The sequence below is a fragment of the Oncorhynchus keta genome, chromosome 19, assembly GCF_023373465.1.
Source record: "Oncorhynchus keta strain PuntledgeMale-10-30-2019 chromosome 19, Oket_V2, whole genome shotgun sequence".
Classification (NCBI taxonomy): Eukaryota; Metazoa; Chordata; class Actinopteri; order Salmoniformes; family Salmonidae; genus Oncorhynchus; species Oncorhynchus keta.
The window spans coordinates 69,408,358-69,435,692 of record NC_068439.1 but is presented as its reverse complement, the minus strand read 5'-3'; the positions used below and the strand labels follow the sequence as shown (position 1 = coordinate 69,435,692).

General features: G+C 48.2%; 1 protein-coding gene across 6 annotated transcripts in view; it reads left to right on the top strand.

Annotated features, from left to right (window-relative positions):
* Positions 1 to 27,335, top strand: part of LOC118398780 (unconventional myosin-VI-like) — a 128,698-nt gene that overhangs the window by 90,271 nt on the left and 11,092 nt on the right. For 4 of the 6 annotated variants that reach the window (XM_035794476.2, XM_035794475.2, XM_035794474.2 and 1 more), the window contains 12 exons: positions 1,654 to 1,784; positions 1,932 to 2,009; positions 3,383 to 3,512; positions 4,257 to 4,347; positions 4,666 to 4,816; positions 10,728 to 10,936; positions 12,485 to 12,563; positions 16,726 to 16,886; positions 17,031 to 17,072; positions 17,463 to 17,501; positions 19,462 to 19,500; positions 23,185 to 23,291. In XM_035794476.2, the coding sequence (XP_035650369.1) occupies positions 1,654 to 1,784; positions 1,932 to 2,009; positions 3,383 to 3,512; positions 4,257 to 4,347; positions 4,666 to 4,816; positions 10,728 to 10,936; positions 12,485 to 12,563; positions 16,726 to 16,886; positions 17,031 to 17,072; positions 17,463 to 17,501; positions 19,462 to 19,500; positions 23,185 to 23,291 (1,257 nt within the window). The remainder of the gene's footprint in view (positions 1 to 1,653; positions 1,785 to 1,931; positions 2,010 to 3,382; positions 3,513 to 4,256; positions 4,348 to 4,665; positions 4,817 to 10,727; positions 10,937 to 12,484; positions 12,564 to 16,725; positions 16,887 to 17,030; positions 17,073 to 17,462; positions 17,502 to 19,461; positions 19,501 to 23,184; positions 23,292 to 27,335) is intronic. The other 2 variants (XM_035794478.2, XM_035794479.2) reach the window with 2 other exon arrangements.

The window sequence follows — 27,335 nt, the reverse complement described above, 5'->3', positions numbered from 1 at the left end:
TCACTGATATGATGTCAGCTGGTCCTTTTGTGGCAGCGCTGAAATGCAGTGGAAATGTTTTGGGGGGGATTCAGTTCATTTGCATGGCAAAGAGGGACTTTGCAATTCATCTGATCACTCTTCATAACATTCTGGAGTATATGCAAATTGCCATCATACAAACTGAGGCAGCAGACTTTGAAAATGTATATTTTGTGTCAGTCACAAAACTTTTGGCCACGACTGTATGTCCATTACATGAAATCCAAATAAAAATCCATTTAAATTACAGGTTGTAATGCAACAAAATAGGAAAAACTCCAAGGGGGAGGAATACTTTTACAAGGCACTGTATCCCTCTCCTTCACACGTTATTTTGTCTCTTCTCTCAGTGTCTGCCCCACACTAACCTAATGTAGCAAGCCAAAAGAAACACACAGACCGGACAAGTAGGAGCGCAATGGACTACGGTCATTTTAGTTCATGACCATATTTTCTGGACTAAACTATGTAGAATATTGGCCTGTTGGAAACTGCAACTCCCTACTACATCGCACTGTTTGGGCTTGATCTGATTTACCTCAAGAGAAACTGTGCAATGTGTGCATTGAGTTAACAAAATGCAATTCAAATAATTGAACCGACATTGGTCAATTAGTTGTTTAAAAAACAAAAATGTTGGTTAATGCTCAGCTCTGGTCAAAGGTAGTGCACTATAAAGGGGATAGGGTGTAACTTGGGATACACTGTTGCTCTACACTGGTGGTGGATGAGGTGAAGTTTCACCACCTTACTATGCAAAGCTCTTTGAGTGTCTGGAAAATGCTAATCCAGTAAATGATGAATATGTTTATAAATGTATTACACACAGTGACACAGGAAGAAATGACTGTGGAGATGTGGAGTTTTATTCTGCCCACCAATGCTGCAGTTATTACAAAACGATCTTGTCGCTGCAGAACAAAAACGATCAAATGCAAAATGACCAGAGTGATTTACATACATTTACTGAGAACTCACAGCACTTTTCTCTCCACAAATTGGCACACAATTACAGTCGGAGGAGAGATACTGTATAGCATCTGAGTATCTGCTTGCTGTTCTTCTTGACTGTTTTCTGAACATTTCTCTTTCTCAGACCTTCAAACTAAAGGCTGCGACGCTAATTAAATTTCCCATTCTCCTGTTCAATTTGCATATTACATTTGACTCGCTTTTCTTCTGTATCATTGGAGATGCCTGCATTTTCATCTACACTCATGTGGCTCAGAGATATGGAGAGACTGTGTTGCTCCATCTCTCTAAACTTAAGATCAAATTATTATTGGGTGGGTGGTGGACGAGTCAGCAGAAGTTAGTTTGATGTATTTGGAAGAAACAGGAGAAGTAGTCGTGCATAGACAGTCATTGAGAAATGTGTCTTAAAGTTAACCACTGACTGTGCAGAAAATGCGTTATTGAGTTGTCTCGTAGGACTGGGATGACCCGGTCTGTCTCCATGTGAGAGAAAGTCAGTTGACAAAAGGCCCCTTAACGGCAGGTAGACTAATGCTTCCGGAGGAAGACCTGATTGGTCAAAATGTGTTGCAGCATTCGACCTGCTTTAATATAGTAGGATGATCTGCTCCTACCTGTATATATTTTTGTGACTAGTTCACTAAAGTGTCTCTGTAGGAATGGTGTCCGTGCTGGACCTGATGCAGGGAGGCTTCCCCTCCAGAGCGCCATTCCATGAGCTCTACAACATGTACAAGCAGTACATGCCTGCCAAGCTGACTCGCCTGGACCCAAGACTCTTCTGCAAGGTCAGTGCCCCATGGACCACACACACACACACACTGGCCCTGCTCTGGGCTCATCTTCTTATCACTGTACCATCCAATACACCACAAAGCGAGTTTGTCATGTTCATATGACATGTATTGACAATTAAATGTTTGTTTGTGCTGCAGGCTTTATTCAAAGCGCTGGGACTCAACGAGAATGATTACAAGTTTGGGCTGACCAGAGTGTTCTTCAGACCTGGGAAGGTGATAACTTCATGAAATATATCTCTGTTATGCTCTGTTGCTCTGCACTGGCTCTCAGCATTACAATGTTCCCCTGACTTCAAAGGAATCCACATTTGGCTGCGAGCGAGGGGAGCTCTGCAGGGGAAAGGGATTTAGATAATAAACCATGTCGAGCGAACACATGGGGTATTCATTAATGTAACAGATAAGTTATTCAATTTGTTAAATGTGCGGTTTGGAGCCCTATTGTAAAAATGTCTGTTGTGGCTTAATTGGACTCAGTCAGAGGTGATCGCTGTGTGGGGCAGGTGTAACTTTGATATTGTAGCTGAGTAGTTTTGTGCTTATGAATAAATGAATATACTACCCTCTGTTGACCACGACAAGACAGGTACTTTGCTGCTGTTATTGTAATCTCCGTTTTCACATTCCCTGAGGGAACATCAGCATACTGATGGCTATTTTAGTGTCTCTCTCTCTCTCATCTCTCTCACCTCTCTCTCTCTCATCTCTCTCCCCATTATCCTCTCTCTCTCATCTCTCTCCCCATTCTCTCTCTCATCTCTCTCCCCATTCTCCTCTCTCTCTCACCACTCTCTCTCATCTCTCTCCCCATTATCCTCTCTCTCTCATCTCTCTCCCCATTCTCCTCTCTCTCTCACCTCTCTCTCTCTCATCTCTCTCCCCATTCTCCTCTCTCTCTCCCCATTCTCTCTCTCATCTCTCTCCCCATTCTCCTCTCTCTCTCATCTCTCTCCCCATTCTCCTCTCTCTCTCTCATCTCTCTCCCCATTCTCCTCTCTCTCTCTCATCTCTCTCCCCATTCTCCTCTCTCTCTCTCATCTCTCTCCCCATTCTCCTCTCTCTCTCACCTCTCTCCCCAGTCTCCTCTCTCTCTCTCATCTCTCTCCCCATTCTCCTCTCTCTCTCTCATCTCTCTCCCCATTCTCCTCTCTCTCTCTCTCTCATCTCTCTCCCCATTCTCCTCTCTCTCTCTCTCTCATCTCTCTCCCCATTTTCCTCTCTCTCTCTCTCTCATCTCTCTCCCCATTCTCCTCTCTCTCTCTCTCATCTCTCTCCCCATTCTCCTCTCTCTCTTCTCTCTCTCTCATCTCTCTCCCCATTCTCCTCTCTCTCTCTCATCTCTCTCCCCATTCTCCTCTCTCTCTCATCTCTCTCCCCATTCTCATCTCTCTCATCTCTCCCCATTCTCCTCTCTCCATTCCTGTATCTCATCTCTCATCTCTCTATCCTTCTCTCTCCATCCCTCTCTCATTCCTCCATTCATCCATTCTACTCTCTTCATCCTTCTCTTTGGTCCATCTCCTCATTATTTTCTCTCATTTCTCCATCAATCTCATCCCTTCTTTCTCCATCCATCCTCCTCTCAGTTTAAGGAGTTTGATCAGATCATGAAGTCGGACCCAGACCACCTGGCGGAGCTGGTGAAGAAGGTCAACCAGTGGCTCATCTGCAGCCGCTGGAAGAAGGTCCAGTGGTGTTCCCTCTCTGTCATCAAACGTGAGTAACATCCTGCTACCTTCCACATCATTATACACCAGGGCCCGTATTCACAAAGCGTCTGAGTAGGATTGCTGATCTAGTGTCAGTATTCCCAATTAGGTCATAATTAATCAATTATATAGACGGGGGGACCTGATCCTAGATCAGCACTCCTACCCTGAGATTCTTTGTGAACACGAGCCCTGTCATGTTTCAAGAAGACAAATAGTTTAAAGTGATGGCACTAATTGCTCCGATCCAATTCTGATCATAAAACGCTAACTAACTGGCTCTGGCCATCTGTTTTGTGTGGAGATATCCTCTGATATATTCAGACTGTCTCATTAAACTCTGAAAACAGTCATTGTGGACCTCTTCATCCTGGACCAAGATATAGCTTTTTCCTCCATTACTCTAGTGTGCTGCGTGCCCTGTTGGCAGACAGTTCACCTCAGCCTGTTACCCTCCAGATATGATCTATTACCTGCCCAGTATACACCTCCAATCTTAGAGGGCTGTGTCCCTAATGTTATCCTATTCCCGACATAGTGCACTCCTTTCACTATGCACTTTTGAAGTAGTGCACTTTATAGGAAATATGGTGCCATTTGGGTCACAGTCACTGAGGCAACATTTCCATACCGTCTGCTCTCTCTGTGTGAATTACCACCACGGCTGTGGAGTTACTGTGCCAGTCCCTGCAAGTCTGTGAGTGTCTGGGCTGTCAGTCTCATTGTCTCTCGGTCTCTCTCTCTCCCACAGTGAGGAATAAGATGCTCTACCGTGCCAGTGCCTGCATCAAGATGCAGAAGACGGTGCGCATGTGGCTGTGCAGGAGGAAGCACAAGCCGCGGTAGGTGTCCTCTTATCCCTCCTCTCCCTCCCTCCCTTCCTTCTCGTTATACAGCACTTTCACAGCTCAGCGGTGCCAGGCTGCTTAGCACATCATGGCTGCATTGCCACGGAGACAGTCTCATTGGTACCGGCTGGTATACCGCATGACTCTGTCTTATTACCTCTGTAAAGCTCCAGGAGATCTGTAGTGATAAACAACAGAGCCTTGTGGGCAGTGGGAGGGGGGTACCATGTGTCTCTGTAATGTTTCAAGTTTAAACCCAAGTGACTAAGTGTGTGTGCGTGTGCGTGTGCGCGTGCGTGCGTTGGGGTACAGGATCGATGGGCTGGTGAAGGTGCGTAACCTGAAGAACAGGATGGATAAGTTCAACGAGGTGATCGCCGGCCTGAAGGAGGGGAAGCAGGAGATGAGCATGCAGATTCAGGGGCTGGAAGATGCCATCAACACAACCATGCTCAAAATCAAGGTGTGAGAATACTGCCAGGCTTCCGTTCTGCAACCTCTACTAGTTCTATGCTCCTAAGTCAAACTTCTATACAATCCCTCCCTTTTTTTACTCTTGCCTGACTTCTATGAGTACAAAAAGTAATATTTTGTCAAGATAGTTTGGTGAAACACTTTATTTCATTATTTCTCCACGTTCAACATTGTTTTCTGAATATCAATACGCCAGCATGTGTATAGAATCAAAGTGTATGACATGTCGTGTTCTCTTCTCCCCTCCATATTTAATCATTCATTAGTTCTCCAAATTCAACGTTGTTTTCTGAATGTCAATACGCCAGTGTGTGTGTAGAATCCGATCAATGTCAGACACGAGATGTGTCCCTTGTGGCGCCCTATTATAGTGCACTTCTTTTGATGGGCCCTGGCTAAAAGTAGTGCATTATATGGGGAATAGGGTGTTGTTTGAGACACATCTTATGTCTTTGACATTGAGAGGATTCTACACGCACAGTGACATATTGACATTCAGAAAACAATGTTGAATTTATCCCAGGGTGAAATATTTAGTGATGGTTGATGGAGGGAATCTTTATCTAATAGGAGGCTTCAGCCAGCCAGATGGTGTGTAATTACGGCTGGTTTAGTCAAACTATGGATTTTGGGGAACCTCTGGGGTACTAAGCCTTTTAAATGAGGGTTGCTTTGACTCCCTTGAGTTAGTTTTCAAATTTTCTCTCAAGATTCAGGGTTTGTCATTTATTTACTGAACCTGATGATGTTTTGGCTGTGGTACTATATATCTGGATTTGGCCCTCTCTCTCTACCCGATGGCATCGTGGCTTATTTAGAAGCTAGGAGATATTTTTAATAGTTGTGGATGGCGGCTGAACTTAATAGGGTTATGTTCTGCATTTTGAGATGATATGCATCTTGTCTCGGAGCGCCGTGTATATTACCTTTTGCATTTTTATGGCCCTGCTTATGGTAGTAGCCTATTAATTATCTATAAAAAAGCCAGGTAAACATTACATTATTTTGCATCCAACTTATTTTTGCTAGGCTTTAAAGGTGACACTATTGTAGGGAGTAGAGGGCCTTTAGAGAGAGTAGAGTAGCGGGCCTTTAGAGTGCGGAGAGTAGCGGGCCTTTAGTGTGCGGAGAGTAGCGGGCCTTTAGAGTGCGGAGAGTAGCGGGCCTTTAGAGTGCGGAGAGTAGTGGGCCTTTAGAGTGCGGAGAGTAGCGGGCCTTTAGAGTGCGGAGAGTAGCAGGCCTTTAGAGTGCGGAGAGTAGGGGTTCTTGGAGTGCGGAGAGTGCCTTTAGAGAGCGGAGAGTAGCGGGCCTTTAGAGTGCGGAGAGTAGCGGGCCTTTAGAGAGCGGAGAGTAGCGGGCCTTTAGAGAGCGGAGAGTAGCGGGCCTTTAGAGAGCGGAGAGTAGCGGGCCTTTAGAGAGCGGAGAGTAGCGGGCCTTTAGAGAGCGGAGAGTAGCGGGCCTTTAGAGAGCGGAGAGTAGCGGGCCTTTAGAGAGCGGAGAGTAGCGGGCCTTTAGAGAGCGGAGAGTAGCGGGCCTTTAGAGAGCGGAGAGTAGCGGGCCTTTAGAGAGCGGAGAGTAGCGGGCCTTTAGAGAGCGGAGAGTAGCGGGCCTTTAGAGAGCGGAGAGTAGCGGGCCTTTAGAGAGCGGAGAGTAGCGGGCCTTTAGAGAGAGCGGGCCTTCAGAGAGCGGAGAGTAGCGGGCCTTCAGAGAGAGAGCGGCCTTTAGAGAGCGGAGAGTAGCGGTCCTTTAGAGAGCGGAGTAGCGGTCCTTTAGAGAGCGGAGAGTAGCGGGCCTTTAGAGAGCAGCGGGCCTTTAGAGAGCGGAGAGTAGCGGGCCTTTAGAGAGCGGAGAGTAGCGGGCCTTTAGAGAGCGGAGAGTAGCGGGCCTTTAGAGTGCGGAGAGTAGGGGGCCTTTAGAGTGCGGAGAGTAGCGGGCCTTTAGAGAGCGGAGAGTAGTGGGCCTTTAGAGAGCGGAGAGTAGCGGGCCTTTAGAGAGCGGAGAGTAGCGGGCCTTTAGAGAGCGGAGAGTAGCGGGCCTTCAGAGACTGGGAGTAGCGGGCCTTTAGAGAGCGGGGAGAGCGGGCCTTTAGAGAGCGGACAGTAGCGGTCCTTTAGAGAGCGGAGAGTAGCGGGCCTTCAGAGAGCGGAGAGTAGCGGGCCTTTAGAGAGCGGAGAGTAGCGGTCCTTTAGAGAGCGGACAGTAGCGGTCCTTTAGAGAGCGGAGAGTAGCGGGCCTTTAGAGAGCAGCGGAGAGTAGCGGGCCTTTAGAGAGCGGAGAGTAGCGGGCCTTTAGAGAGCGGAGAGTAGCGGGCCTTTAGAGTGCGGAGAGTAGGGGGCCTTTAGAGTGCGGAGAGTAGCGGGCCTTTAGAGAGCGAGAGTAGTGGGCCTTTAGAGAGCGGAGAGTAGCGGGCCTTTAGAGAGCGGAGAGTAGCGGGCCTTTAGAGAGCGGAGAGTAGCGGGCCTTCAGAGACTGGGAGTAGCGGGCCTTTAGAGAGCGGGGAGAGCGGGCCTTTAGTAGCGGGCCTTTAGAGAGCGGGGACTAGCGGGCCTTTAGAGAGCGGACAGTAGCGGTCCTTTAGAGAGCGGAGTAGCGGGCCTTTAGAGAGCGGAGAGTAGCGGCCTTTAGAGAGCGGAGAGTAGCGGGCCTTTAGCGGAGAGTAGCGGGCCTTTAGAGAGCGGAGAGTAGCGGGCCTTTAGAGAGCGGAGAGTAGCGGGCCTTTAGAGAGCGGAGAGTAGCGGGCCTTTAGAGAGCGGAGAGTAGCGGGCCTTTAGAGTGCGGAGAGTAGCGGGCCTTTAGAGAGCGGAGAGAGGGGTCTTTAGCGGGCCTTTAGAGAGCCGAGAGTAGCGGGCCCTTAGAGAGAGAGTAGCGGGCCTTTAGAGAGCGGAGAGTAGCGGGCCTTTAGAGAGCGGAGAGTACCAGGCCTTTAGAGAGAGTAGCGGGCCTTTAGAGAGCGGAGAGTAGCGGGCCTTTAGAGAGAGCGGAGAGTAGCGGGCCTTTAGAGAGCGGAGAGTAGCGGGCCTTTAGAGAGCGGAGAGTAGCGGGCCTTTAGAGAGCGGAGAGTGGCGGGCCTTTAGAGAGCGGGAGTGGCGGGCCTTTAGAGAGCGGAGAGTAGCGGTCCTTTAGAGAGCGGACAGTAGCGGGCCTTTAGAGAGCGGAGAGTAGCGGGCCTTTAGAGAGCGGAGAGTAGCGGGCCTTTAGAGAGCGGAGAGTAGCGGGCCTTTAGAGAGCGGAGAGTAGCGGTCCTTTAGAGAGCGGAGAGTAGCGGTTCTTTAGAGAGCGGAGAGTAGCGGTTCTTTAGAGAGCGGAGAGTAGCGGTTCTTTAGAGAGCGGAGAGTAGCGGGCCTTTAGAGAGCGGAGAGGAGCGGGCCTTTAAGTCGGAACTAAGTGGGAGTTCAGAGTCTATGTGCTACATAAGAAACGCATACATTTTCTTATGGGTGTCCCCAGTGGAAATCGAACCAATGACCATAGCGTTGCAAAGCCTTTCACTACCGACTAAGCCACACAAGCTACCGTTAAGTGCTTGCTAAGTGTGAGTTCAGAGTCTGATATGGTAGACAAAATGTAATTGAACGTCTGTTTGGGTTCTGAAAACAGATCGTGCACCTTGTCCTGGGGAGATGTTAGAACACATCAGACTCAGAATAAGGCATTCTGACAAAAGGTTCATTTGACCCCAGATGCATATGAATATTCATCAGCAGAAGAGTGTGTTGCTGTAACACATTTGCACATAACACATTTGCCTCTAATTCGATCCTATGCCACTGTCTTTGTGGAAGCTCTGTAGATGCCAGCAGTCACAAATGTAGGGTTCTGATTGGGATGAATTTGTGAGTGCTCAGGTTAGGAGACGGCAGCAAACAGAAATAGGAACTTCCTGGACCATCAAGACCAATATGGTGAGGCGGCGTGTGTCTTTATGTTCCAGGAAGGCATTTGTTTGTATTTCTGTTTGCTGCAAGTAGACACTTGCTGAATCCCAAACCAGTCCCTTCCCCTCGCACGGGTGCTGGCTCCAGAGTGAGGTGCTAGCCCAACGTATGTTTGCAGTTTGTGCAATTTCATACAAAAGAATGAAGAGGCGTGCCTAATTACAGTGCCTTGCGAAAGTATTCGGCCCCCTTGAACTTTGGGACCTTTTGCCACATTTCAGGCTTCAAACAGAAATCTTGACATTTTTTTGTGAAGATTCAACAACAAGTGGGACACAATCGTGAAGTGGAACAACATTTATTGGATATTTCAAACTTTTTTAACAAATCAAAAACTGAAAAATTGGGCGTGCAAAATTATTCAGCCCCCTTAAGTTAATACTTTGTAGCGCCACCTTTTGCTGCGATTACAGCTGTAAGTCGCTTGGGGTATGTCTCTATCAGTTTTGCACATTGAGAGACTGAAATTTTTTCCCATTCCTCCTTGCAAAACAGCTCGAGCTCAGTGAGGTTGGATGGAGAGAATTTGTGAACAGCAGTTTTCAGTTCTTTCCACAGATTCTCGATTGGATTCAGGTCTGGACTTTGACTTAGCCATTCTAACACCTGGATATGTTTATTTTTGAACCATTCCATTGTAGATTTTGCTTTATGTTTTGGATCATTGTCTTGTTGGAAGACAAATCTCCGTCCCAGTCTCAGGTCTTTTGCAGACTTCATCAGGTTTTCTTCCAGAATGGTCCTGTATTTGGCTCCATCCATCTTCCCATCAATTTTAACCATCTTCCCTGTCCCTGCTGAAGAAAAGCAGGCCCAAACCATGACGCTGCCACCACCATGTTTGACAGTGGGGATGGTGTGTTCAGGGTGATGAGCTGTGTTGCTTTTGCGCCAAACATAACGTTCTGCATTGTTGCCAAAAAGTTCAATTTTGGTTTCATCTGACCAGAGCACCTTCTTCCACATGTTTGGTGTGTCTCCCAGGTGGCTTGTGGCAAACTTTAAACGACACTTTTTATGGATATCTTTAAGAAATGGCTTTCTTCTTGCCACTCTTCCATAAAGGCCAGATTTGTGCAATATACGACTGATTGTTGTCCTATGGACAGAGTCTCCCACCTCAGCTGTAGATCTCTGCAGTTCATCCAGAGTGATCATGGGCCTCTTGGCTGCATCTCTGATCAGTCTTCTCCTTGTATGAGCTGAAAGTTTAGAAGGACGGCCAGTTCTTGGTAGATTTGCAGTGGTCTGATACTCCTTCCATTTCAATATTATTGCTTGCACAGTGCTCCTTGGGATGTTTAAAGCTTGGGAAATCTTTTTGTATCCAAATCCGGCTTTAAACTTCTTCACAACAGTATCTCGGACCTGCCTGGTGTGTTCCTTGTTCTTCATGATGCTCTCTGCGCTTTTAACGGACCTCTGAGACTATCACAGTGCAGGTGCATTTATACGGAGACTTGATTACACACAGGTGGATTGTATTTATCATCATTAGTCAATTTAGGTCAACATTGGATCATTCAGAGATCCTCACTGAACTTCTGGAGAGAGTTTGCTGCACTGAAAGTAAAGAGGCTGAATCATTTTGCACGCCTAATTTTTCAGTTTTTGATTTGTTAAAAAGTTTGAAATATCCAATAAATGTCGTTCCACTTCATGATTGTGTCCCACTTGTTGTTGATTCTTCACAAAAAAATACAGTTTTATATCTTTATGTTTGAAGCCTGAAATGTGGCAAAAGGTCGCAAAGTTCAAGGGGGCCGAATACTTTCGCAAGGCACTGTATATACAACATGCATTTGTTTGTGTTTGATTTAGGGGCTTGACACATATAACGAATTAAATGCAAAACAAAAGTGAAATAAATGAAGTGTTCGTCTTTGCTTAGTCTTTATTGAATGAATGAAGCCAGCGTTTTGGCTGCATCCTTCTTTAAGGGATTCTACTCTCCTCTCCCCTCAGACCACAGCAATGACCCGCATTGACATGGACCATGAGTACCAGGCCCTGGTCACCAGGTCAGAGGAGCTGCTGACGGCCATGCAGAACAAGAAGAAGGAGGAGGAGGAGAAGGAGCGACTGAAGAAGATCCAGGAGGAGATGGCGAGAGAGAAGAAGAGGAGGGAGGAGGAGGAGCAGCGCCGCAAGCAGGACAAAGAGGACAGGCGTCTGTGAGTTGGGGAGATGAAGAGAGAGAGCCGAGGTGCTCCGACACATTAGTCATGCCTCGTGTCCTGACCCTCTTTTTATTGGTGTATGTAAAACCTGTGAGACCCAACCGATGGTCCATCACAAGTCACTAGCTCCTAATTTAATAATTTACACTCGTGGGAATTGACCTATATGGATAGGGCTAAATCTTATTTTCTTTACTAAATAAATATGAAAAGCATATGCATAGCCATGGTAGCAATTGAAAGGGAACGGTTTAGAGATAATGGGGAACTGATTAGACAAAAGGTTAAAACACAACGTTTCACCTGACACAAGACTGAATCCAAACATTAGGTGTTTTATGTGCAGTTTACATTTACTGTGCTTTTCTGCACATTTGTTGATAAAGAAATCTGGAAATACTTGCGGGGCAGTTTCAACATAAGACAAAAAATAATTACAACGGTTTAAGTGAGAGGACTAACTGGTGTGGCCACACACCTAGTGTACACAGTTCCTAAGCTATTTCAATGCACTCCTATGACTCAGTCTTCAACAGGTACTTATTGAGCTCTCCTAGCTGTGCCGTTGAGGAACTAGAGCAAGCACACTTGTAGTTGTTTAGTTTGGAGCACAACCCTGCATCCCCGCCATCACACAATTACTGTTGTGTATGCAATCCAAAAACAGTCCATTATAAAATTGCAATCTGGGTCAGGTGGGCATAATTTGAAAGCTTGTTCTTTTGCCAATAGGACTAGCTAAATTATAAAGTGTTAGGCTTTCACTGGGCAATTCAGAGAAACAGATCATTTTGGTGCGCATAGAAAGGACTCATGAGTGGATTCAGGTCCGGCAAATTCTCTTCACAATAAATGAACGAGATCATTCTGTTCAGAACAACCCAGGATATGACGACATGTCATCTTGTAACTGTGCATCATAAATGTTGACACTGTATATGACATGGCTTTTATGATTTAGAAATGTGAAGTGCACATTTGGACTCACAGGTGTCTGGCTTGTATGACATCAAATCAGTATTTATTATAATCACATCTTTCAAATTACATCAAGTCATCTTAATTTACAGATTTTCCCTCACTAAGACAACAAGAAAATTGCCCAAATACCAGGAGGGATGGGGGCAACTTGTTGTCGTGAGCTGTGCTCAAGTTCAGAATGGCTGTAATTCAAAACCCATATAACACTGTGAGGCGCAGGGAGACCTCTAGCATGTCACTGTAGGGATGATTTATTTGGGCCAATGAATTGATGCGACTGTTTACTGCAGATCTGTAGCAGCATCCTAACTGGATGGATAGTTATTTATTGGGGCCGTTGGTAAAACTGGTTTTCCCTCAAGTCTGTAGGAGGATGGATAAAATATTGATTGGCCTTGAGATGGAGGAGCGGCTGTACAGAGGAGCGGCTGTACAGTAGAAGCTCTTTCCATTACTTATGGTACAGTATTGATTAGGAAGTCCAAACTTTATACAGTATTGGTTAGGATCTTTATATCGCAGTGACACCAGACATTAATAGCCTTTCTTACTCTTCCTCAGGAAAGCGGAGATGGAGCAGAAGCGGAAACACGAAGAAGAGGAGCGGAAGCAGAGAGAGAAAGAGGAGAGGAAGCTTCAGGTTAGTGACAGTTTTCTTCTTCCACTGTCGGTTTCTCCTGGTCACTGTCTGCCGCAGGGCGGAAATAGTTAACAATCTGGCTTTAGTACAATGCTCCACTTCCCCTGCTATACTTCTCAATGTTCTCTGGCAGGAGAGCTCAGTCAAACATCTGTGTTGTTCTTTCCCCACCACCGGCCTCTCCATCTCTTTCTCTCTCTCGCCATCTCTCTCTGCCATCTCTTTATCTCTCTGTCTGTCTCTGTCTCGCTCCATTTCTCTCACTCTCACTGGCCGACCGACCATACTCCCAGTCACTCCAGTTCTGTGGAGATAAGACATCTGAGGGTAATATACTGTTTGTCTGGCTCCCCATGTTGTCCAATTGGAGAGGGAAAGCTCCGATAACCCCCAGAGATCTGACTCCAGGTCAGCTACAGGCGTTTAATGCTGAAAGCTGCTCCCTAAGATCAAAGTGTCTTGCCTTGTGCCCACCCTGAGCCCGGGGAAGGCTTGGTGCTTTTCAAACAGCCTTTTTACTCTTTAGATTCACCATCATATTGGGCTTCTGTGCACGCGTTGGTGTGAATATTCATGACATGCACTGCAGATGTGCAAACTTCCTCTAACTTCAGGGTGTGTGAAAAATGAGTTTCGTAGGTTGTTCTCTGAACTCAATTATTTTTTTAAGTGAGATCTTCTTTTCAACACTGCCCCTATTCCCTGACTCTGAGGTGTTAGTAGACTGCTTGTTCCCTGACTCTGAGGTGTTAGTAGACTGCTTGTTCCTTAACTCTGAGGTGTTAGTAGACTGCTTGTTCCCTAAATCTGAGGTGTTAGACTGCTTGTTCTAAATCTGAGGTGTTAGTAGACTGCTTGTTCCCTAACTCTGAGGTGAGGCTGTGTTAGTAGACTGCTTGTTCCCTAACTCTGAGGTGTTAGTAGACTGCTTGTTCCCTGACTCTGAGGTGTTAGTAGACTGCTTGTTCCTTAACTCTGAGGTGTTAGTAGACTGCTTGTTCCCTAAATCTGAGGTGTTAGTAGACTGCTTGTTCCTTAACTCTGAGGTGTTAGTAGACTGCTTGTTCCCTAAATCTGAGGTGTTAGTAGACTGCTTGTTCCCTAAATCTGAGGTGATTGTAGACTGCTTGTTCCTTAACTCTGAGGTGTTTAGTAGACTGCTTGTTCCCTAACTCTGAGGTGTTAGTAGACTGCTTGTTCCCTGACTCTGAGGTGTTAGTAGACTGCTTGTTCCTTAACTCTGAGGTGTTAGTAGACTGCTTGTTCCCTAAATCTGAGGTGTTAGTAGACTGCTTGTTCCCTGACTCTGAGGTGTTAGTAGACTGCTTGTTCCCTGACTCTGAGGTGTTAGTAGACTGCTTGTTCCTTAACTCTGAGGTGTTAGTAGACTGCTTGTTCCCTAACTCTGAGGTGTTAGTAGACTGCTTGTTCCCTGACTCTGAGGTGTTAGTAGACTGCTTGTTCCCTGACTCTGAGGTGTTAGTAGACTGCTTGTTCCCTAACTCTGAGGTGTTAGTAGACTGCTTGTTCCCTGACTCTGAGGTGTTAGTAGACTGCTTGTTCCCTGACTCTGAGGTGTTAGTAGACAGCTTTCTCAATTGAGCCCCTGGATGGTGGCCAGCTCCAGCAGACTACGGCGAATGCTCGCTGAGTGACCCACAGGCAGAAGAAAGGCTCATTAGTACATGTGTAAGGTGTCTAATCAGGCCCTGTCTCACACAGTCTCCTTCTCCACATCTGTATGAGAGGCACACACACACACACACACACACACACACACACACACACACACACACACACACACACACACACACACACACACACACACACACACACACACACACACACACACACACACACACACACACACACACACACACAGAGACTGCTGTACGCAGATGACCTGGTGCTGCTGTCTCCCACTCAGGAGCAATTACAGCAGCAGCACTGGTTCTAACCGATCTGTGCTCTGACAGTTAACCTAAACAAAATAAATGCATTGGGGCAAAAAAGTATTTAGTCAGCCACCAATTGTGCAAGTTCTCCCACTTAAAAAGATGAGAGAGGCCTGTAATTTTCATCATAGGTACACTTCAACTATGACAGACAAAATGAGAAAAATCCAGAAAATCACATTGTAGAATTTTTTATTCATTTATTTGAAAATTATGGTGGAAAATAAGTATTTGGTCAATAACAAAAGTTTATCTCAATACTTTGTTACATACCCTTTGTTGGCAATGACAGAGGTCAAACGTTTTCTGTAAGCCTTCACAAGGTTTTCACACACTGTTGCTGGTATTTTGGCCCATTCCTCCATGCAGATCTCCTCTAGAGCAGTGATGTTTTGGGGCTGTTGCTGGGCAACACGGACTTTCAACTCCCTCCAAAGATTTTCTCTGGGGTTGAGATCTGGAGACTGGCTAGGCCACTCCAGGACCTTGAAATGCTTCTTACGAAGCCACTCCTTTGTTGCTTGGGCGGTGTGTTTGGGATCGTTGTCATGCTGAAAGACCCAGACACTTTTCATCTTCAATGCCCTTGCTGATGGAAGGAGGTTTTCACTCAAAATCTCACGATGCATGGCCCCATTCATTCTTTCCTTTACACGGATCAGTCGTCCTGGTCCCTTTGCAGAAAAACAGCCCCAACGCATGATGTTTCCACCCCCATGCTTCACAGTAGGTATGGTGTTCTTTGGGTGCAACTCAGCATTCTTTGTCCTCCAAACACGATGAGTTGATTTTTTTACCAAAAAGTTATATTTTGGTTTCATCTGACCATATGACATTCTCCCAATCTCCCAAACAGAAAGTACACATTGGCGGAATACCTGACCACTGTGACTGACACAAAATTAAGGAAAACTTTGACTATGTGCAGACTCAGTGAGCATAGCTGCACTTCCTAACCTCCTGCCCAATGTATGACTATATTAAAGATACATATTTCCCTCAGATTGCACAGACCCACAATGAATTCGAAAAACAAATCGAATTTTGATGAACTGGGTGAAATACCACTGGGTGAAATACCACAGTGTGGGTGGCACTGGGTGAAATACCACAGTGTGGGTGGCACTGAGTGAAATACCACAGTGTGGGTGGCACTGGGTGAAATACCACAGTGTGGGTGGCACTGGGTGAAATACCACAGTGTGGGTGGCACTGGGTTAAATACCACAGTGTGGGTGGCACTGGGTGAAATACCACAGTGTGGGTGGCACTGGGTGAAATACCACAGTGTGGGTGGCACTGGGTGAAATACCACAGTGTGCTATCACAGCAGCAGGATTTGTGACCTGTTGCCACAAGAAAAGGGCAACCAGTGAAGATCAAACACCATTGTAAATACAACCCATAATTGTTTATTTATTTTCCCTTTTGTACTTTAACTATTTGCATATCATTACAACACTGTATATAGACCTAATATGTCATTTGAAATGTCTTTATTCTTTGGGAACTTGTATGGGTGTAATATTTACTGTTCACTTTGTTAATCCATTTCACTTGCTTTGGCAATGTAAACCATGCCAATAAAGAACCTTGAATTTAAATTGCGAGACCGACAAAGACCGACAGAGAGAGAATGTTGGGCTTAGAGAGAGAGCGGGAAACACAGAGAGACACACAGGTGCTTATATTTCTCCTATTCTTGTCCTTTGTGTTACTGTGGGTGACCCAAAGAGAGTGTGAGTGTGAGGAAGCTGTCAAAGGGACTGAAGAAGGTGCCAAACGGAGTATCACCCAATTTTCTGAACCTGGAGACACACCGAACCTGCAGGGATGGGCTGCTATTTTGAGAGCACTGGAAAATGTTAGGCCTATGTTATATCTCAATGCTTTTGATCTGACAGCTTTTCCCTGTTTCTGGTACCCTTCATGAGTCTGGCTGGGGCTGGGAAGAGAATGACTTATGAATGACTTATGAATGACTTATGAGTGGACATGGTGCAGGCAGGACAATCCAATCATATTACTGGGTCCGTCCAAACCCCCAGCTGCCCGGCATTCCTTATTACGGGGAGTAAAGAACCACTCACTTGGTGGTATTGGGATTGTCTGTGATGTACGGATTTGTGTGTGTGCATGTGTGTGCGCGTGCGTGCGCGTGTGTGTGTGCGCGTGCGCATATATTCAAACATGCCGTCTCTCTACAGGCAGAGATGGATGTTCAGCTGGAGGCTGAGCGGGAGGAGGCGGCCGCGCATCAGAACATCCTGGAGCAGGAGAGGCGCGACAGGGAGCTGGCCATGAGGATCGCCCAGAGCGAGGCTGAACTCATCCCAGAGGACACCCAGAATGACGCAGGCCTGCGCAGGTAATAGCTCACAAACATTCCTCCATACACTGTCTCTACCCCTCTGATGTAAAGCAGAGATGGGGCTTGATGTAGATTTTGGAGAGACGGAAATATATCTTTAATCCCGCGTAACCAATCTCTTCTCTTCTTCTCTTCTCCCAGTAACGGCACCTCAGGTGGTCCATCCTCCCCAGAGAGAGCTACGTAAGACACCAAGATTCAACCCGTTAAGCTCCCCAGTCCAACCTAAACCTGACCACTGAACCATAACTGCACTGCATACTGTAGCAATCTTTTAAGTCAACCAACCAACCTTAACTCTATCAAGCAAGCACAGCCATTGATCGATGGATGATTGGATAATTCTGATATTTAAACAATCTCCGAATCAGAATCACTTTTATTTACATGTACAAGGAATTGTCAATCATTTTCCTTTATTTTCTAATTAATGTCAGAGAGGAATGATCTATCCTTTAACCAATCAAAGTAAGAGAGGAAAGGGAATGACCTTTTCTTCCAGTTCCTGATTGGCTCCTGTATTGTGTACAGTGTCAGAGCTCCTTTGTAATCCTCACCATTCTCTTGTTGCAGTGGAGCTGGTGGATCTCAAAAGCTCAAGAGCATGTCCATGTAGGTTACTTTTAAACACCTCCTTCACTATGTTTAAACACATCTTCAGCACTCTGGCACTTTATTTTATTCAGTAGTGGTACACATAGAATATCACACTTTATATCATTTTTGATGCATGCTTTTATTTGTATTTCTTTTAAATATTGAGGCTGAAAAGAATGCATTATGGAAAAGCAACGGCTAAGCTGACTGTGCTGGCCATTATCTTGATATTACTAATCAATTCTGCTGTACGCAGTAGCACCGAAACTAGCATCTGGTAACTAGACCTCAGCTCTCCACAGCCCCTAAACCGAACCAACACACTAACATGTGTTTAATGGATGTGTCACATTGTGAATCAGATACATTCTGCTGTGCACTCACCTGTATGACACTCTCTGAAGTGGTGTTTTGAAGGGTCCTAATGGATGTGTCACATTGTGAATCAGATACATTCTGCTGTGCACTCACCTGTATGACACTCTCTGAAGTGGTGTTTTGAAGGGTCCTAATGGATGTGTCACATTGTGAATCAGATACATTCTGCTGTGCACTCACCAGTATGACACTCTCTGAAGTGGTGTTTTGAAGGGTCCTAATGGATGTGTCACATTGTGAATCAGATACATTCTGCTGTGCACTCACCAGTATGACACTCTCTGAAGTGGTGTTTTGAAGGGTCCTAATGGATGTGTCACATTGTGAATCAGATACATTCTGCTGTGCACTCACCTGTATGACACTCTCTGAAGTGGTGTTTTGAAGGGTCCTAATGGATGTGTCACATTGTGAATCAGATACATTCTGCTGTGCACTCACCAGTATGACACTCTCTGAAGTGGTGTTTTGAAGGGTCCTAATGGATGTGTCACATTGTGAATCAGATACATTCTGCTGTGCACTCACCAGTATGACACTCTCTGAAGTGGTGTTTTGAAGGGTCCTAATGGATGTGTCACATTGTGAATCAGATACATTCTGCTGTGCACTCACCAGTATGACACTCTCTGAAGTGGTGTTTTGAAGGGTCCTAATGGATGTGTCACATTGTGAATCAGATACATTCTGCTGTGCACTCACCAGTATGACACTCTCTGAAGTGGTGTTTTGAAGGGTCCTAATGGATGTGTCACATTGTGAATCAGATACATTCTGCTGTGCACTCACCAGTATGACACTCTCTGAAGTGGTGTTTTGAAGGGTCCTAATGGATGTGTCACATTGTGAATCAGATACATTCTGCTGTGCACTCACCTGTATGATACTCTCTGAAGTGGTGTTTTGAAGGGTCCTAATGGATGTGTCACATTGTGAATCAGATACATTCTGCTGTGCACTCACCTGTATGACACTCTCTGAAGTGGTGTTTTGAAGGGTCCTAATGGATGTGTCACATTGTGAATCAGATACATTCTGCTGTGCACTCACCTGTATGACACTCTCTGAAGTGGTGTTTTGAAGGGTCCTAATGGATTTGCCGTATGGTCCATTTCGCTTCTTCTTTTTTTTTAAGCCCTTGATCAATTTCTCGGAAATGTGCTCTCTCGTCAGGTAATAAGAAATCACTATGAAGGACAATTCCAGAGGATCTAGGCAGAGTGTAGATATTAGAATGTGCACGTTGTCTCAGTGTGCATCACCTGAGAGTGTCCCAATCAGGAAGAGAAGCTCTTGTAATTATGTAACATCTTCCTCCTCAGAACAGCAGGAAGGAGTTCTGGGCTGTTTTTACAGCCTCATGCTGAAAAGATCACACACACTACACAGACACGATTACACACACACACACACACTGACAGATCAGCCTCTGTGTGTCACGCCACTTGTAAAGCATAAGCGTTCTCTCTCTACACGTCGTCTTCCTCTGTGTGCCATCTTAGAACTGCAATCATTGTACACGTGTGACAGTTGGATGGTATTGAAAGTTCTCCGTGGTTCTAACTGTTATTGTGCTGGGCTCATCATGTCCTTTTAGGGAGGAAATGGCCAAGGAAATGTCTGAGCTTCTGTCTAGGTGGGTAGAGATCCTTACTTTAAGTTCCATGATTGACATCTCAAAAAATCTTCACAATCACTTTAAACTCAATGGATAGAAACGGCATGATCAACAGAAGTATATGATGTGTGAATAAATACTAATCGTCTTAATAGGGATTCATCGCCTTAATTAGGTAATTCTGCATAATTCCACACAATTAACCATTAATCATTGTTGAGAATTCCTACACAATGGGGTGGGGCTCGCCACCATGCAAATTAATGATTGGTTTTCAAATCTTTTTAAGTTGTTAGATCTCAAACAATAACTTACTTTTAGCTAACTTTTATTTCAAATAGCGGTAAGTAAATAATGGCGAGACTCAGTCTACAAACGGGACCTTGTCATATGTTGGTTCTAACTATGATAGTTAGTCACACATATAAGTCAGCCTTGTCCTGATTCCTGGCCACTAGTATCACTATGTAGTAGAGCAGCTGTTCTTTATTGGATCCCTGTTAGCTGATGCCATGGGGCCAGCCTCGCGCCATCAGAATGACTGAATGAGTGACGTTTGACCCGGAGGCCACACCCAGCAGGCACTACTGTCACTTTGTCTGTGTACTAATTGGCTCAAGCCGCCTGCCTCTACTCCTCATAGCGACACATGGCCACCGGCCACAGGAAGTGGTGGCAGAAGGTGACCGGCCCTCTAGCCCTAGGTTAATGGAACAGCATGCTTCAGGGGTCCCTGGAATAGCCACCAACTGCTCCAAGTGTGCGAGGACAGCTCCCCTAGGTGGAGAGGCTCAATTGCTCAGTCAGTCAATAGGATTATGGCGTGGATGGCCTCAGGTGGCCCAGGGTCCGCCCCCTAACTCCAGCCTCAGATGGCCTCAGAGTCAGTGTTCTAAAAGTGGCAAATCCCAGCCAGGACTTAATCAGCCCTGTCAGCAGTCAGCAGCACTGTGGTGGAGGTGACGGCACAACAGACCAGCAACAAACAGCTGGAGAGAAGTACACATAGGGCCACTTTCCTGGAGAGAGGTTAAGTCTTTAATCTATGTCTGGGAAACCCTCCCTTACAATGGCCGGTCCAGATAATGCAGCACTGGACCAGTTCCATGACCAACAAGCTGCCCCACGCTACAGAAACCTGCTCCTATGCACCGTTCCAATTTCCCCTAGACAGTGATCTTAAGTCAGTTTAGCGTTTTTCCCACTAATAGTTGCAGTTTGACGTTTATTGTCATGAATCTTGCCATGGAGGCAGAACTGAGTAGTTTTTGCTAGATAGGCCAGCTGCAAAATCAAAATTGTCTTTATTGTCTAAAAAACATACTTTTGTTATCCTAACTTAAAGTTAGTGTTAGGCATTAGGGTGTGCAGTGTGGTTAGGTTTAACGGCTTTGTGACGGTGCCAGCTAGTGACCACCTAGATCTGTACCCAGGGAAAACTTCACCCCGGAGCCGCCACTGTATACTGCTCTTGTTTTGGTTGTAACCCCACTGTGCTGGTTGTAACCCCACTGTGCTGGTTGTAACCCCACTGTGCTGGTTGTAACCCCACTGTGCTGGTTGTAACCCCACTGTGCTGGTTGTAACCCCACTGTGCTGGTTGTAACCCCACTGTGCTGGTTGTAACCCCACTGTGCTGGTTGTAACCCCACTGTGCTGGTTGTAACCCCACTGTGCTGGTTGTAACCCCACTGTGCTGGTTGTAACCCCACTGTCCTGGTTGTAACCCCACTGTGCTGGTTGTAACCCCACTGTGCTGGTTGTAACCCCACTGTGCTGGTTGTAACCCCACTGTCCTGGTGGTAACCCCACTGTGCTGGTTGTAACCCCACTGTCCTGGTGGTAACCCCACTGTGCTGGTTGTAACCCCACTGTCCTGGTTGTAACCCCACTGTGCTGGTTGTAACCCCACTGTGCTGTAACCCCACTGTGCTGGTTGTAACCCCACTGTGCTGGTTGTAACCCCACTGTGCTGGTTGTAACCCCACTGTGCTGGTTGTAACCCCACTGTGCTGGTTGTAACCCCACTGTCCTGGTTGTAACCCCACTGTCCTGGTTGTAACCCCACTGTGCTGGTTGTAACCCCACTGTGCTGTAACCCCACTGTGCTTGTAACCCCACTGTGCTGGTTGTAACCCCACTGTGCTGGTTGTAACCCCACTGTCCTGGTTGTAACCCCACTGTGCTGGTTGTAACCCCCACTGTGCTGGTTGTAACCCCACTGTCCTGGTGGTAACCCCACTGTGCTGGTTGTAACCCCACTGTCCTGGTTGTAACCCCACTGGTGTAACCCCACTGTGGTTGTAACCCCACTGTCCTGGTTGTAACCCCACTGTCCTGGTTGTAACCCCACTGTGCTGGTTGTAACCCCACTGTCCTGGTTGTAACCCCACTGTCCTGGTGGTAACCCCACTGTGCTGGTGCTGGTAACCCCACTGTCCTGGTTGTAACCCCACTGTGCTGGTTGTAACCCCACTGTCCTGGTTGTAACCCCACTGTGCTGGTTGTAACCCCACTGTCCTGGTTGTAACCCCACTGTCCTGGTTGTAACCCCACTGTCCTGGTGGTAACCCCACTGTCCTGGTTGTAACCCCACTGTCCTGGTTGTAACCCCACTGTCCTGGTTGTAACCCCACTGTGCTGGTTGTAACCCCACTGTCCTGGTTGTAACCCCACTGTCCTGGTTGTAACCCCACTGTCCTGGTGGTAACCCCACTGTCCTGGTTGTAACCCCACTGTCCTGGTTGTAACCCCACTGTCCTGGTGGTAACCCCACTGTCCTGGTTGTAACCCCACTGTCCTGGTGGTAACCCCACTGTGCTGGTTGTAACCCCACTGTCCTGGTTGTAACCCCACTGTCCTGGTGGTAACCCCACTGTCCTGGTTGTAACCCCACTGTCCTGGTGGTAACCCCACTGTCCTGGTTGTAACCCCACTGTCCTGGTTGTAACCCCACTGTCCTGGTGGTAACCCCACTGTCCTGGTGGTAACCCCACTGTCCTGGTGGTAACCCCACTGTGCTGGTTGTAACCCCACTGTGCTGGTTGTAACCCCACTGTGCTGGTGGTAACCCCACTGTCCTGGTGGTAACCCCACTGTACTGGTGGTAACCCCACTGTCCTGGTGGTAACCCCACTGTCCTGGTGGTAACCCCACTGTGCTGGTGGTAACCCCACTGTGCTGGTTGTAACCCCACTGTGCTGATTGTAACCCCACTGTCCTGGTGGTAACCCCACTGTCCTGGTGGTAACCCCACTGTCCTGGTGGTAACCCCACTGTCCTGGTGGTAACCCCACTGTCCTGGTTGTAACCCCACTGTCCTGGTTGTAACCCCACTGTCCTGGTGGTAACCCCACTGTGCTGGTTGTAACCCCACTGTGCTGGTGGTAACCCCACTGTCCTGGTTGTAACCCCACTGTCCTGGTTGTAACCCCACTGTCCTGGTTGTAACCCCACTGTCCTGGTGGTAACCCCACTGTGCTGGTTGTAACCCCACTGTGCTGGTTGTAACCCCACTGTGCTGATTATAACCCCACTGTGCTGGTTGTAACCCCACTGTGCTGGTTGTAACCCCACTGTGCTGGTTGTAACCCCACTGTGCTGGTTGTAACCCCACTGTGCTGATTATAACCCCACTGTGCTGGTTGTAACCCCACTGTGCTGGTTGTAACCCCACTGTCCTGGATGTGTCTGTGTTGCCAGAGGCCCACAGGTTCAGGCTACCAAAGCTGCTGCTGCTGGCACCAAGAAGTACGAGCTCAGCAAGTGGAAATACGCCGAGCTGAGGGACGCCATCAACACATCCTGTGGTAAGAAAGTCAGCCATGCCAAACATGTGGTTGAAAATCATTAAGACACTTGACTCTGACATTTTGCTGTGATATTGCTCTTAACGATCCTCATGTAATATTGAACTGTCAGTTCTCTGAGCCTGTTTTGCTTAGGGTTAAAAGTGAGCTACGATTTTACAGCTTTTACTTGCTCTATGTTTATTTATTAATACCCACCTTATTATTTGATCACTTCATTTTACATGTTGATCAAATTCTTCTATCATTTGGTAGAACACTATGGTACCAGTGTTCAAACGTAGTGCACTATGTAGGGAATAGGGTTTCATTTGGGACGTAGACTGATTGGCAGCTCCCCAAGCTCTGTGTCGAATGTGTCAAATATGCCCAACAATAGGTATCTGGGGCTGCAGACCCATCTGTATTAAAAATAAAACATCTCAGTTTTCCTTCGAAACGATCAGGCATGCTGATGTTAAGTAGTATGCACATTGCAGGAAGATATTTTGACAGTGAAATTACTCATTTATCTGGAGGATAGGAAGCCATATTTGTGCACTCAACTTTAGCAAGGCACTTAGCAGGTATTAACCATCTAATTTCACACCATATTTCACTCCGGGACTTCAGCCAGTGTGCTGATTGACAAGTTAAATGCATTTTAATCCGAGCAGCAATTGTTTTAGAATTTCATGAAGACATAGATTGACAATGAAACTCATAATGCTGTCTCGTCTTTCTTCTTTTATGACTTTTAAATTGTTATTAAAGTAATGAAAATCTTTGAGTAGTATGTCTCAGACTTCTTTCTGTTGGTAGTCCTCCGTCCATCTGTCTGTTGGCAGTCCGTCCATCTGTCTGTTGGCAGTCCGTCTGTCTGTTAGCAGTCTGTCCGTCCGTCTGTCTGTTGTCTGTCCGCCCTTCCGTCTGTCTGTTGGCAGTCCGTTTGTCTGTTGGCAGTCCGTCCGTCCGTCTGTTGGCAGTGTGTCCGTCCGTCTGTCTGTTGGCAGTCCGTCTGTCTGTTGGCAGTCTGTCTGTCCGTCCGTCTGTCTGTTGGCAGTCCGTCTGTCTGTTGGCAGTCTGTCCGTCCGTCTGTCTGTTGGCAGTCCGTCTGTCTGTTGGCAGTCTGTCTGTCCGTCCGTCTGTCTGTTGGCAGTCCGTCTGTCTGTTGGCAGTCTGTCCGTCCGTCTGTCTGTTGGCAGTCCGTCCGTCCGTCTGTCTGTTGGCAGTCCGCCCGTCCGTCTGTCTGTTGGCAGTCCGTCCGTCTGTCTGTTGGCAGTCCGCCCGTCCGTCTGTCTGTTGGCAGTCCGCCCGTCCGTCTGTCTGTTGGCAGTCCGCCCGTCCGTCTGTCTGTTGGCTGTCCGCCCGTCCGTCTGTCTGTTGGCAGTCCGCCCGTCCGTCTATCTGTTGGCAGTCCGCCCGTCCGTCTGTCTGTTGGCAGTCCGCCCGTCCGTTTGTCTGTTGGCAGTCCGCCCGTCCGTCTGTCTGTTGGCAGTCCGTCTGTCTGTTGGCAGTCCGTCTGTCTGTTGGCAGTCCGTCTGTCTGTTGGCAGTCCGTCCGTCTGTTGGCAGTCCGTCTGTCTGTTGGCATTCCGCCCGTCCGTCTGTCTGTTGGCAGTCCGCCCCTCCATACATCTGTTGGCAGTCTGTCCGTCTGTTGGCAGTCTGTCCGTCTGTTGGCAGTCTGTCCGTCTGTTGGCCGTCTGTCCGTCTGTTGGCAGTCTGTCCGTCTGTTGGCAGTCTATCCGTCTGTTGGCAGTCTGTCCGTCTGTTGGCAGTCTGTCCGTCTATTGGCAGTCCGTCCGTCTGTTGGCAGTCCGCCCGTCCGTCTGTCTGTTGGCAGTCCGCCCCTCCATACATCTGTTGGCAGTCCGTCCGTCTGTTGGCAGTCCGTCCGTCTGTTGGCAGTCCGTCCGTCTGTTGGCAGTCTGTCCGTCTGTTGGCAGTCTGTCCGTCTGTTGGCAGTCCGTCCGTCTGTTGGCAGTCCGTCCGTCCTTCTGTCTTTTGGCAGTCCGCCCGTCCGTCTGTCTGTTGGCAGTCCGCCCGTCCGTCTGTCTGTTGGCAGTCCGTCTCTGTTGGCAGTCCGTCTGTCTGTTGGCAGTCCGTCTGTCTGTTGGCAGTCCGTCTGTCTGTTGGCAGTCCGTCTGTCTGTTGGCAGTCCGTCTGTCTGTTGGCAGTCCGCCCATCCGTCTGTCTGTTGTCCGCCCGTCTGTCTGTTGGCAGTCCGTCCATCTGTCTGTTGGCAGTCCGTCTGTCTGTTAGCAGTCTGTCCGTCCGTCTGTCTGTTGTCTGTCCGCCCTTCCGTCTGTCTGTTGGCAGTCCGTTTGTCTGTTGGCAGTCTGTCCGTCCGTCCGTCTGTTGGCAGTGTGTCCGTCCGTCTGTCTGTTGGCAGTCCGTCTGTATGTTGGCAGTCTGTCCGCCCGACCGTCTGTCTGTTGGCAGTCCGCCCGTCCGTCTGTCTGTTGGCAGTCCGCCCGTCCGTCTGTCTGTTGGCAGTCCGCCCGTCCGTCTGTCTGTTGGCAGTCCGCCCGTCCGTCTGTCTGTTGGCAGTCCGCCCGTCCGTCTGTCTGTTGGCAGTCCGCCCGTCCGTCTGTCTGTTGGCGGTCCGCCCGTCCGTCTGTCTGTTGGCGGTCCGCCCGTCCGTCTGTCTGTTGGCAGTCCGCCCGTCCGTCTGTCTGTTGGCGGTCCGCCCGTCCGTCTGTCTGTTGGCAGTCCGCCCATCCGTCTTTGTCTGTTGGCAGTCCGTCCGTCCGTCTGTCTGTTGTCGGTCCGCCCTTCCGTCTGTCTGTTGGCAGTCCGTTTGTCTGTTGGCAGTCTGTCCGTCCGTCCGTCTGTTGGCAGTGTGTCCGTCCGTCTGTCTGTTGGCAGTCCGTCTGTATGTTGGCAGTCTGTCTGTCCGTCCGTCTGTCTGTTGGCAGTCCGTCTGTCTGTTGGCAGTCTGTCCGTCTGTCTGTTGGCAGTCTGTCCGTCCGTCTGTCTGTTGGCAGTCCGCCGTCCGTCTGTCTGTTGGCAGTCCGTCCGTCCGTCTGTCTGTTGGCAGTCCGTCCTGTCTGTCTGTTGGCAGTCCGTCTGTCTGTTGGCAGTCTGTCCGTCTGTTGGCAGTCTGTCTGTTGGCAGTCCGCCCGTCCGTCTGTCTGTTGGCAGTCCGCCCGTCGTCTGTCTGTTGGCAGTCTGTCCGTCTGTCTGTTGGCAGTCCGGCCGTCCGTCTATCTGTTGGCAGTCTGTCCGTCCGTCTGCCTGTTGGCAGTCCGTCCGTCCGTCCTGTCTGTTGGCAGTCCGGCCGTCCGTGTCTGTTGGCAGTCCGTCCGTCCGTCTGTCTGTTGGCAGTCCGTCCGTCTGTCTGTTGGCAGTCCGCCCGACCGTCTGTCTGTTGGCAGTCCGCCCGACCGTCTGTCTGTTGGCAGTCCGCCCGTCCGTTTGTCTGTTGGCAGTCCGTCCGTCTGTCTGTTGGCAGTCCGTCTGTCTGTTGGCATTCCGTCCGTCTGTTGGCAGTCCGTCTGTCTGTTGGCAGTCCGTCTCTGTTGGCAGTCCGTCTGTCTGTTGTCAGTCCGTCTGTCTGTTGGCAGTTGTCTGTCTGTCTGTTGGCAGTCCGTCTGTCTGTTGGCAGTCCGCCTCTGTCTGTTGGCAGTCCGTCTGTCTGTTGGCAGTCCGCCCATCCGTCTGTCTGTTGTCCGCCCGTCTGTCTGTTGGCAGTCCGTCCATCTGTCTGTTCGCCGTCCGTCTGTCTGTTAGCAGTCTGTCCGTCTGTCTGTCTGTTGTCTGTCCGCCCTTCCGTCTGTCTGTTGGCAGTCTGTCCGTCCGTCTGTCTGTTGTCTGTCCGCCCTTCCGTCTGTCTGTTGGCAGTCCGTTTGTCTGTTGGCAGTCTGTCCGTCCGTCCGTCTGTTGGCAGTGTGTCCGTCCGTCTGTCTGTTGGCAGTCCGTCTGTCTGTTGGCAGTCTGTCTGTCTGTTGGCAGTCTGTCCGTCCGTCTGTCTGTTGGCAGTCCGCCCGTCCGTCTGTCTGTTGGCAGTCCGCCCGTCCGTCTGTCTGTTGGCAGTCTGTCCGTCTGTCTGTTGGCAGTCCGG